This window comes from Ahaetulla prasina, chromosome 1, assembly GCF_028640845.1.
Source record: "Ahaetulla prasina isolate Xishuangbanna chromosome 1, ASM2864084v1, whole genome shotgun sequence".
NCBI lineage: Eukaryota > Metazoa > Chordata > Lepidosauria > Squamata > Colubridae > Ahaetulla > Ahaetulla prasina.
This window is the reverse complement of record NC_080539.1, coordinates 169517374-169529757: the sequence shown is the minus strand read 5'-3', so window position 1 is coordinate 169529757 and position 12384 is coordinate 169517374. Positions and strand designations below refer to the sequence as shown.

General features: G+C 41.9%; 1 protein-coding gene across 3 annotated transcripts in view; it reads left to right on the top strand.

The window, feature by feature from the left end:
• Nucleotides 1–12384, top strand: part of PAK5 (p21 (RAC1) activated kinase 5) — a 154473-nt gene that overhangs the window by 52559 nt on the left and 89530 nt on the right. For 2 of the 3 annotated variants that reach the window (XM_058181440.1, XM_058181423.1), the window contains exon 3: nt 11112–11503. The exons of the other annotated variant lie outside the window; for it this stretch is intronic. In XM_058181440.1, the coding sequence (XP_058037423.1) occupies nt 11443–11503 (61 nt within the window). In that variant the 5' untranslated portion in view covers nt 11112–11442. The remainder of the gene's footprint in view (nt 1–11111; nt 11504–12384) is intronic. 3 annotated transcript variants of the gene reach the window in all.

Here is a 12384-nt window from a genome sequence, read left to right as displayed (position 1 = left end):
TTACTTTTAAAAGCATTTTTTAACTATTAGGCCGAATAGGTTGTAAAAAAATGCTTTTAAAAGTAAAAAAAAATCACACACACCCGTGCGCTGTTCTATTTACCGCATGCCTCCTTTTGCCACGCACTGCGTGCACCCAGCACGCATGCGCAGCCAGCGAACTGCTAGTAAACCAGTTCAGATTTCACCACTGAGGTAATCCATCTAGTACAATCAATCTGAATCATCAGCATTTGTTTGCTTAGTTTTCTTTTTGTCCCACCTTTATTTTTATTTTTTTAAAGTAACTCAAGGTGGTGAACATAACTAATACTCCCTCCTATTTTCCCCACAACAACCCTCTAAAGTGAGTTGGGCTAAGAGAGTGACAAGGCTCAGGCCAAGATCATCCACCCATGGCATTTTTATCCCAAAGCTTTAGTATAAACCCATCTTCAGTATGTTTCATAGAAAACGCTAAATCACTGCAGAATTGTCAATTGAGCTTCAGATATTATGTATATTGATCAGCATTGACAGGAGGGGCAGCATATGACCCACCTTATCCTTGTTTAGAAACTAAGCATGGTCAGGCCTGCTCAGCGGTTGGCTGGGAGACCCCTAAGAAATTCCATGACTCTAAACCAGGAGTGAAATGATCCCAGTTCAGACAGGATCGGCTGATCTGGTAGCGATGGCGGTAAGTGGTTCGGAGAACCGGTAGCAAAAATCCCTCACCCGCCCATGCCCAGCTGAGCCACACGATCGTTAGAGCCTTTTTTTTTTACTTTTAAAAGCATTTTTTAACTATTAGGCCGAATAGGTTGTAAAAAAATGCTTTTAAAAGTAAAAAAAAATCACACACACCCGTGCGCTGTTCTATTTACCGCATGCCTCCTTTTGCCACGCACTGCGTGCACCCAGCACGCATGCGCAGCCAGCGAACTGCTAGTAAACCAGTTCAGATTTCACCACTGAGGTAATCCATCTAGTACAATCAATCTGAATCATCAGCATTTGTTTGCTTAGTTTTCTTTTTGTCCCACCTTTATTTTTATTTTTTTAAAGTAACTCAAGGTGGTGAACATAACTAATACTCCCTCCTATTTTCCCCACAACAACCCTCTAAAGTGAGTTGGGCTAAGAGAGAGTGACAAGGCTCAGGCCAAGATCATCCACCCATGGCATTTTTATCCCAAAGCTTTAGTATAAACCCATCTTCAGTATGTTTCATAGAAAACGCTAAATCACTGCAGAATTGTCAATTGAGCTTCAGATATTATGTATATTGATCAGCATTGACAGGAGGGGCAGCATATGACCCACCTTATCCTTGTTTAGAAACTAAGCATGGTCAGGCCTGCTCAGCGGTTGGCTGGGAGACCCCTAAGAAATTCCATGACTCTAAACCAGGGGTGAAATCTAGCAGGTTCTGACAGGTAGTGGAAATTTTGAGTAGTTCGGAGAATTGGCAAACACCACCTCTGGCTGACCCCAGAGTGGGGAGGGAATGGAGATTTTGCAATATCCTTCCCCCAGGAGTGAATAGGGAATGGGGATTTTGCAGTATCCTTCCCTTGCCACGCCCACAGAACTGGTAGTAAAAAAATTGAATTTCACCACTGCTCTAAACTAGGGAGTCAAAAATATATCCTGGAAGAATGGCAAAACACTTATGGATTGCTGCCAGAAACTTTGCAGATGTGTTCATTTAAGGAACTGGTGCTAGGCTTCTGAAGATTACATGTCAATCTGCAAAAAAAGCCCAAATGAGAAAAGGTTTGAGAATGTGTATATGCAGTGTATACTGTATATATGCAACATATAATATATGTACAGGTCGTCCTCTACTTACAACAGCTAATTTAGTGACCCGTTCAAAGTTAAAACAGCACTGAAAAAAGTGAATTACGACCGGATTTCACAGTTATGACCATTGCAGCATCCCCATGGTCACATGATCAAAATTTGAACACTTGGCAACTATTTCACATTTATAATGGTTGCAGTATCCCAGGTCATGTGATGACCTTTTGTGACCTTTATTCAATGGGGAAGCCAGATTCGCTTAGCAAAGTTAGTCTTACTAACTTAACAACTGCAGTGATTCCCTTAACAACTGTGGCAAGAAAGGTTGTAAAATGGAGCAAAATTCATTTAACAACTGTCTCACTTAGAACAGAAATGTGGGGCTCATTTGTGGTCCTAAGTCAGGACTATTTGTATATGTGGTTGCTTTACAGATCACACATGCTTTGATGCAGAATTTCCCCACTGTTTCTAGACACTTGTTTCTTAATAAGAAAAGTATACAATGTTTTTCTGTCCTCAGAGTCTTATCTAATACCTGCTAATCATAGATCTCTATAATATAAACCGTGCAAAAACACATGAGCCACTAATTCAATCTCACATGGACTGATAGACCTCTTTCTCCCAATTTGCAGAAGCCAATATTCAATATTTGTTTTTCTGTTAAGAGATCTGGTTAACAGCTATCACAAGGGCTGAGCTTTGTTCTTGGTGATGGAATGCCCTCATATCCTAGGATTTTTATTAGAAACCTTAATCCCTTCAATATGGAAAATCTGGTACATATAAAGAAGTGGCATTATCACTCTGAAAACTGTAATATTGTTCCAGCATCTATGGATTATAATAATTTGTCTGCTATATGTATTTAATTTTTCTATTTGCATTGTGATTGTAATTGTTTTAAATTGCTCTTTAAATTGTAAAGAGTCCAACAGAAGTCTGCCACAGTTCTTCGGGTTAAGGCTGTAAACACCCACCTTTTATCTCCCTTGACATGCTGCCAAGACCTAATTAGCAATTCACTTTGCAAGGCCACACGGAACACAGTCTCAAAACGGAGCTGCAGTATTGAAACCGGCCAGTATGAACAACAGCTGCTTCCTGCAAAGGCCCACGTGCCTTTGCTCCTTTATGTCTTATGGGAGGGGCCAATCATCTCCAAGCCCTACTCCCGAGTTGTCCCTTTTGTTTTAACAGTTCTTGCTTTCTGGCAGCTCTGTGCATGCGTGCACTGGGAACAGGCTCCCCTTGTTCCTCTGCCTCACTGTTGTCCGACTCTGGAGGCTCCGGTGTCCGCACATAACTCGCAGATGGCCCTGGCCCTATCTCTGCCTCTGATGCAGAGCTCTCATCCGAGCCTTCTCCAGACTCCAGGATTGGCCCATAGTAAGTTTGCAACAGGGAAATGAATTTAGAGTAGCCAAGTATCCTACTTTACAGTGAGCAGTTCTTCATTTGATGGTTTCCTCTTTCTGAAGGGTTTCCTGGCAGATGATAAGGATGTACAAGCTGAAGCTATCTGACCTAGACATATCTAACAACAGGGTGATCAGGCATCTGTCACAGCATTCCCCACAATAGTGAATGTATAGTGTCCCTGTTTAAGTTAGATTTTAAAATAGGTATCTATATACGTATACGTTAGCATACAATATACAATTTATATTCTACTTTACATCCACTCTTTTTGGAGGATACCTTTTTTTCTCTCTTTTTTGCAATGGGGTCAGAGCGGATTATACAGAATTTTAATGGGCAATAATTTCAGTGTTTGAGGGCCTACACCTATGTAATAGATCTCTCTGATATATTGCTGAGATCTGAAGATGAAGCATATTATTCCAAGTGAGCAAAATATTCATCATACAGTAGCTGACACTTAACTTGCTATATTTTTGTCCATATGCCTAAAAAACTGGCAATATTTAACATGGAAACTGAAGCAATTAGATCTGATAGTAGATTCAGTAGTACAAGAGTGAGTGGCTTCGTCATAATGTTGGCTTTTCACATATTTTTGTATACCTACCATTTTATAGTTTTATGTTATATGACCAGCCCTAGTCTCATGGGAAAAGAGTTTTATGCAGTGTACAGATGAAATGTGGTGGGTTTTTTTTTATGAAACCATTGTGTTGATACTTTGTTGTAAAAAAATCAGATATGTGAGCTAACACTATTTCATATTTTTAATAGAATGCAATGAATGCAGCCTATAAGGAAAAGGGGGAATCCCACTTACTCTTGTTCTATTTCTTCTTCTACACAGCTTTCTGAGGATGTTATTATTTTCTTTCATCTACTACTCAGATAATACTTGGTTTCATTGGGCTCCTTTTTCTTTAGGGTCCCTCCCCTCCTAATGTCCCCTCCCCCCTTTTTCTCCTGTTACCTCCTCCTTGGATATGGTTGTTGCCATTTTGGCTGCAGAATTTAAGCACTTGTCTATGCAGATTGTCAATCATCCAGGTCATGGTGGTCCCAAAGACGCTTTTCCCAAAAGACAACTGGACTTCCTTGGGTTTTTTTTTCCCTTTGGAAATGTTTTGCTTCTCAATCCAAGAAACTTCTTCAGTTCTTGGCTGAGAAGCGAAACATTTTCAAAAAACAAAACAAACGCCAAGGAACGTTCAGTTGCATTTTGGAAAAAGCGCCTTTGGGGCAAAATCAAGCACTTGTGTGACTGGGGCTTCTCCTTGCAGGAAGGAACCACATCACATTTTGCATATTTATCCAGAACATGCAGCAAAATTAGTTCCAATGAAGGAGAATATTTGTAGCTCAGATTTGAAATGTGGAGTCCTGGGTGCTCTTTGAGCTTGCTTGTTTTCTTGCAGATGTTTCATTACCTTAACTAGGTAACATCATCAGTGTTAGAATAGAATAGAATAGAATAGAATAGAATAGAATAGAATAGAATAGAATAGAATTTTTTATTGGCCAAGTGTGATTAGACACACAAGGAATTTGTCTTGGTGCATATGCTCTCAGTGTACATAAAAGAAAAGATAGGTCCATCAAGGTGTATATATATATATTCAGTGCTGATGATGTTGCCTGATTAGGGTAATAAAATGTCTGCAAGAAAACCAACAAGCTTAGAGAGCACCAAGGACCCCGTAGCAAAATTAGTTGTTGTGGGGAAGGAAAACCCCAAAGTGAGCATAAGGGGACAGGAATTCCTATTCTCATTTAGGTCTCTATGACATATGCAAAGTGCTCTGGTTAGTATGTGTTTTAAACATGTTTGAGCCCACTTTGACTTTTGCAACTGAATGCTTGGTTGGGCTTGGAGAAGATCTGAGAAGGATATTGAGGAAACGCTTGTTCAGCTCTGCAACATTGCATTGAATGGTTGAAATTTGGTTCTCTTTTGCCGTCTATCGGGCCTAGCAGAATAACTGCATTAAAAAGCAAAGTGCATGTTCTCAAAGAAGGGGCAAGTGAGAATAAATATTTCATGACATTTTCCATATGAGAGGAGAGCAAAAAAGCGAAATGTGCCGGCTGTCACTCGGGAAGTGATAAAGTGCACATTTGTATGTAAGCATAATATAAACAGCGACATAATTACCGAGAAAAGGACGACCCATGACTGCAGCTTAGTCATTTCTGCTCTTCCAAATCGTAATCAGACTTCAGCTCTTTTCTATCACAGTGATTTTTCCAAGCAAAGGGTATTAGTTATACAAGTTGAAGACCGACTAATCTGCTCAATTTTGCACCCAGAGGAAGAGGTGTGTATTGCAATCCAGAGCAAATTCAAAAGCATGTTCTGTTCGGCTGGACTTGATTCTAAGTGTCCTGAGCATTGCAGACTTACCTATGCTCCACTGCTCTAGGATTGATCCCATCGTCATACAACAGTGCAGGACTGACTGACTCAAAGTCACCCATTGAGTTCTGTGCCTGAGTATGATGTGGAACTTGATCAGGGCATCTGCAGGAGCCATCAACAGCATAATATTAGTGGACACCTCTTTTTAACATCCATGTTACATAGATGTAAAAAAGGGCAGGGCTTCAGGTACCTAGTCATGCCACTTTGGTGTTGCTTTAGATCAAGGGTGTCAAACTCGTGACAACATGTTGAAGCTATCGAAGTGCTGTCCCGGTGTCTGGAGGCCGTACGGGTCTGGATGGGGAGAAACAGGCTCAAGCTCAATCCCTCCAAGACAGAGTGGCTGTGGATGCCGGCATCCCGGTACAGTCAGCTAAATCCGCGGCTGACCATCGGTGGCGAGTCATTGGCCCCGATGGAGGGGGTGCGCAACTTAGGCGTCCTCCTGGACGAACGGCTGTCTTTGGAAGATCATTTGACGGCCGTCTCCAGGAGAGCGTTCTACCAGATTCGCCTGGTGCGCCAGTTGCGCCCCTTTCTGGACCGAGATGCCCTGTGTACAGTCACCCACGCACTCGTGACGTCTCGCCTGGATTACTGCAATGCTCTCTACATGGGGCTCCCCTTGAAGGGCATCCGGAGGCTGCAGTTAGTCCAGAATGCGGCTGCGCGGGTGATAGAGGGAGCCCCTCGTGGCTCCCGTATAACACCCATCCTGCGCAGACTGCACTGGCTACCTGTGGCCTTCCGGGTGCGCTTCAAGGTTTTGGTGACCACCTTTAAAGCGCTCCATGGCATAGGGCCGGGTTATCTACGGGACCGCCTACTGCTACTGAATACCTCTCACCGACCCGTGCGCTCTCACAGAGAGGGACTCCTCAGGGTGCCGTCAGCGAGGCAATGTCGTCTGGCGACGCCCAGGGGAAGGGCCTTCTCTGTGGGGGCTCCCACCCTCTGGAATGAACTGCCCCCAGGACTTCGTCAGCTTCCGGACCTTCGGACCTTCCGCCGCGAGCTTAAAACATACTTATTTCACTGCGCAGGACTGAGCTAGATTTTAATTTGTGGGTTTTAACTTGGGTTTTATTTTTTATATTTTTAATTATTAGGCTTTTGAATAAGTTTTTTAATTGTTTTTAGATTGTATTTATTGCTTTTAAATGCCTGTAAACCGCCCTGAGTCCTTTGGGAGATAGGGCGGTATATAAATATAAACAATAAATAAATAAATAAAATAAATAAACATGACGTATCACAACTTTTCCCCCCTTAGCTAAACTGGGGGTAGGCGTGGCCAGAGCATGACGCATCTGGCCTGTGGGCCGTGATCTGTTTTAGATGCTTCCCCCGCAAACCTGAGTCTCCCCAGTCCTAGTCTAACACTTTAACCACTATATTAATTGTGCTACTGAATATACAGTAGTTTATTGGAAAGCATCTCTATCTAAATGCGTGGGACTATGTTTACTTTGCCTTCCTCACCAGCTTTCAGCCTTTGTTGTGGAATTGGCAGCATTCACCCATTTTCATTATTGTGTCTTTCCATTTAATCATGATATAGAATATCTCAAATGACTTCGTGTAGGAAACAGGATGAGATCACTCTTCTTTGCGGTTCAATAGATTTGACAGTAGGGGGAAGCAGGGGTAAATGAAACCAATTTAAAATAGACAAATCCATTCATAATTTTCAAAAACCACTCTCGGAATACATTTCCTTTTCATGCTACTCTTGCTTTCAATTGTTTATTCAAAAGGACCTACAAATTTAGCACAGTTCCAACTCTTGCTATATTAAGTTAGTGTTGTGGCTCCAGGCCCCCCCCCGGGCCTGGCCCCCTGCCAGAAAGTGACTCAGAGAGTGAGGGGGAAGGGCCGTCGGGGCTCCCCTCTGCAGGGCCGGCCTCTCTGGCTCAGCTCGAGGAGCCAGAGGCAGGCCAAGTGGAGGAGGTGACGAGGCCTCTGTCTTTTATATCTCCCCCCATCCAGGCAACGCTTCCAGACCCAGCTGTGGACAATCAGTCCTGGTTAGATCCCAGGTTTTGTAGACAAGAGAGGCAGGAACAACAAAAGAAGGGATGGGGCAGGCCTAGAGAATGCTGAGTCACGGAGCCACACCCCACAGGGTATAAAAGTAGGAGGGGCTGCTCTACTACTTTGTGACGGACAAAGCAAACTGACTGGAGAAAACTTGAGCTGAACTATTTGACTGAGCATTTGGCCTGGATTGCTGTTTGTTCCTGACTTCCTGGCTGCTCTGGTAATGAGCTTTTGTGATGCCAGCATCAGGGAAGATAAAGAAAACCTTGGCAGACGTTCGCTGGTCTGCTGCCAGAACTGATAGCTGCCGTGGACTAAATTGCTGGCTAATTGAGTCAGTTCACGTGTCTCCCAGACTGAGGTGGCGAGACAGAACAGTTATACTTTCTACAAGCTGTCCCTTATCACTTTTGGCACCACATTCATAAGTTGATAACTTGGAGTCAAAAATATCAGTGTATAGTCATTGCTTTTCTAACCAAATGCCCTCCAGATGCGTTGGGAGTTCATAAACCTGTCATTGGTATCCAGATTCACCAGGCTTACGTTTGTGGCAAGCTGATATATAGCAATGCTTTATGATCTTTATGAATTGCAAAGCAAACTATCTGCTTTGCAAGTCTTTGATTTATGTATAGATTAAAATATCATTTTTCGGAGTTCTGCAAATCAAAAGGCAGAGCAGCATGCATTTGGCACCCGTAATTTACCATGAATTACATTTTAAAGTAAATAATTGCATTTTAATAAATAAACCTAGGCTGGTGTATTCTGTGAAGAAAAAAAAAACATGTTCTAAAATTGTGCATTTCAGTATATGTGTCAATTTTTGTACAGATTGTTTTAAAAAAGTGCAGAGCCAGGACCTAGAATGATCACATGCAAAGACTAATATGGACGGGAAACAGATTATTTGCTTTCCTTTGTGGGGATGTGATTAAAAAGTTGATCAGTGGCTGCATTTCAGAGACATGGTATCTAATTTACCAGGATTGGCAGGAAAATAGCAGGTTTTTTTGCAGTGGTTCTATTCTTTGGGCAATTAGTGTTGTGATGGGGTTTCCTGGGGCTGGTGGGCAACACATGGCTTTCAATGTGTGGTTGGGGTGGAGTATAGCTCGTTGACTCTCAATTTTTATGTATGCTAGAAAGCAACACAGCCCTTGTCTTGCATTGTGTATAAAGAGAATGCTGGGAATTACAGAAAGAATGACTTATTTATTTGAAGTCCCGTTTGTTCGGCCCTTGTCCTTAGAGACTTGATCCTTATAGGGACGCGGTGGCTCAGTGGCTAAGATGCTGAGCTTGTCGATCAAAAGGTCGGCAGTTCAGCGGTTCAAATCCCTAGTGCCGCATAACAGGGTGAGCTCCCGTTACTCGTCCCAGCTTCTGCCAACCTAGCAGTTTTGAAGCATGTAAAAATGCAAGTAGAAAAATAGGGACCACCTTTCGTGGGAAGGTAACACCGTTCCATGTGCCTTTGGTGTTTAGTCATGCCGGCCACATGACCATGGAGATGTCTTCGGACAGCGCTGGCTCTTCGGCTTTGAAACGGAGATGAGCACCACCCCCTAGAGTTGGAAACGACTAGCACATATGTCCAAGGGGAACCTTTACCGTTACCTTACCTTGTTTGGTCCCTAGTCATAAAAGCCTCCTCTCACGGGTGGGAAATAAGCTCAAGAAGGAAGAATCTTTAGTTAGCATAGGGATCAGCAGTAGCTTGTGGGAGGTGGGATATCTACAGATAGTCCTCGATTTATAGCTGTTCGTTTAGCAACTATTCAAAGTTACAACGGCGCTGGAAAAAAAGATTTTTTTTTTACTTTTTTACTTCTTTTACTCAGTTTTTACTCTTATGACCATTGCAGCATCCCTACAGGGGTCGCGTGATCACCATTTGTAATCTTCCCAGCAGGCTTCCAATAAGCAAAGCCTGGGGGAAAGTAAGGGGGAAAGTCAGATTCACTTACCGACCCCATGATTGCAACGATTTGCTCAACGGTGGAAAAAGGGTCATAAAACAGGGCAAAACTCGTTTAGCCACTGTCTTGCTTAGCAATGGAAATTTTGGGCTCAATTATGATCGTAAGTCAAGGACCACCTGATTTCTCACGGGTATTAGGGAAGGTGCACTTTTTTCTGGCCAGCCTTGCTTTTTTTTTTTTTCCCCCAGTTCCAGAAATAACCTATTTCTGACCAATTCTGCATCATTTGAGACTGAAGCAAAGTTTGCTACCTTTGGCTGGCAGATCCGCCCTACAGAAGGAGCAGCAGGTGGCTCCCATCTGTGTAGGGAGGCATCCAGGAGCCAAAGCAGCTTTTCTTCACTGAAAAACAAGCTTCAGCTGTGTTCAGTGTGGGATGGAAGAGGCCCTGCTCACTCGGTGCCCTCTCGATGTTTGTAGGCACACAACACAGCATATACTAGCAGCCTGTGCAATTTTCAGCATGTGCATGTTGGATGTATCTGGGCAAATGTTTCCCAAGTTATTAGACAATGGTAACACAATTTTCATTTGAATCGGCCGACCCAGCATGCTCGTTTGTGACGCCAAATACGGAAAAGTTAAATGTGTCCTCAACTTGCAACCATTCATTTAGTGACGGTTCAAAGTTACAGTGGCATTGGAAAAAAAGTGACTTATAACGTTTTTTCACACTTGACTACGCTTGCAGCCATCCCTGCAGTCACATGATCAAAATTCAGAGGCTTGGCAACTGGCTCATATTTATGACCGTTGCAGTGAACTGGGGTCATATAATCGCCTTTTGCAACCTTCTGACCAGCAAAATCTGTGGGGAAGCCGGATTCACTTAACAACTGTGTTATTCACGTAACAGTGGTAAGAAAGGTCACAAAACTCACTTAACAACCGTCTTGCTTAGCAATGAGAATTTTGGCCTCAGTTGTGGTTATAAGTCAAGAATTATCTCAAAAATTATGCATCCCTGTTCTGTTGACTGGTCAGGCTTTTTCCTTTGAGTAGAATGAATTCTAAATGCAGTAAAAATAACCTACCGAGTTAGATTCACTAACACTGAGCGCGTATAGAGTAAGCCTTTAGATGCTGGCTTAAAAATAAATCTGTTTCTCAGATGAAATGTCTATAGATTTATAGCAGTGGTATAAAAACAATGCACTGAGCATCACAGCTCAGCTTCCTCGAAGGACACATTTTTCAGTAGCAGCTGAGCAAATGTGTATCATTGTTCCGTGCTTATCTCATCTTGAGCCAGTAACGAAATGAGGGAAAGAAAGTATGTATTGTTCATTGTGAATGTAACTGGTGCCAAGATGAGGTCTTTCACTCCTTAAAAGCTAGAGGGGAAAAGAAAACTGTAAATGAGGACCAGATGTGCTTCTGTATTGGGCTGAGTTGTCTCAGGCTTCTGGGAACCTTTGTTGTTGTTGTTGTTGTTGTTGTTTTAATAGAAACCCATCAACCAGAGACAAGTATAAAAGTGTGACTTGGGAATGGAGACAATCACATTCTACACACAACTTCCATCAGCTTCTGCATTCAAGACTACAGATGTTCTACATAGCCCAGTTTCTGACACCAAATGCTAAAATGGTTGAATACCGCGGCAGTGAATTGACGTGATGAGCAGCACATGGTCATCTGTGACAGAGTCCTTTAAAAAAAAATACACCACATTCGATTTCTAATCTAACAGGAGTCAGAAATCTTTGGTGATCTGCTGCAAATTGCTTAGAAACTTACCAATAGAGCTTGATCTACCTCCTGGCTATCTAATTCTAGATGTTCAGAAACAACTGCCATCCATCATGTTCTGGGTTTAGAACCTGTTGCTCCTCAGGAGGTAAGTGAACAAACATCTTACTTGCCACTCAGATGTAGCTGGCCTTACTTATTCTTATCACAGATCTGCCCATTACTGTGTTTTTGTTGAAGATTGTTGTCTCCTTTTTCTTTTTCTGACTAGGATATCGAAGGCTTTCCTAATCAATATAGGAAAGCCTTCGATATCCTAGTCAGAAAAAGGAAAAGGACTGTATCTTGATACTGATATCTTCACAGACAGGAAAACTTTCCCCCAGTTTCTTTGCTTACTTTAAAATATTTATAGTATAAAGCTTAAGCTAATTGGTAGAGGCCTAATGATACCTCAACACTTTCCAGAAATAACTATTAATTAAATATTGTTATGAGATCATTAAGGTTAATATTATTAGTTTGCTTAACATGACCGTTTTGTTCACACAAATGCAGTATGTAAAATGCAGGCAATTTTAATTTTTTAATTTAGATTTAAGTGTAAATTATTTTTTTAAAGCAAGAGGCAGCAGTATTAGAAAGTGGAGGTACGGTTTAGTAGCTAATCTAGCTTTGCAAAATACTCACTTGCAGAGAAGCTGATGTAGCATTTTATTCTATTTTATTGCTGCGTGTATGCATATATGTTTGTTTGGGAAATATAAATGTATTATGTTTTCTCCAAATCATAGTTGTTTTGCCTTTATTCAGTTGTAAGTCTGTCCTATCTGATTTCTGCATTAGCTTGCAAGGTTTGATTTGGTATTATGAAAATGAACTTTTTTTTGGTATACGCCTTTTTTGTACGTACCTCTTTATAACGATCAGATTCTTATCTGCATCTTTTCCTCATTTATATTTTATTTTTATGGAATTTTAAGGCAGGATTTTCATTGCAAACTTCAGAGAAAAGTTACAAAATTAAAA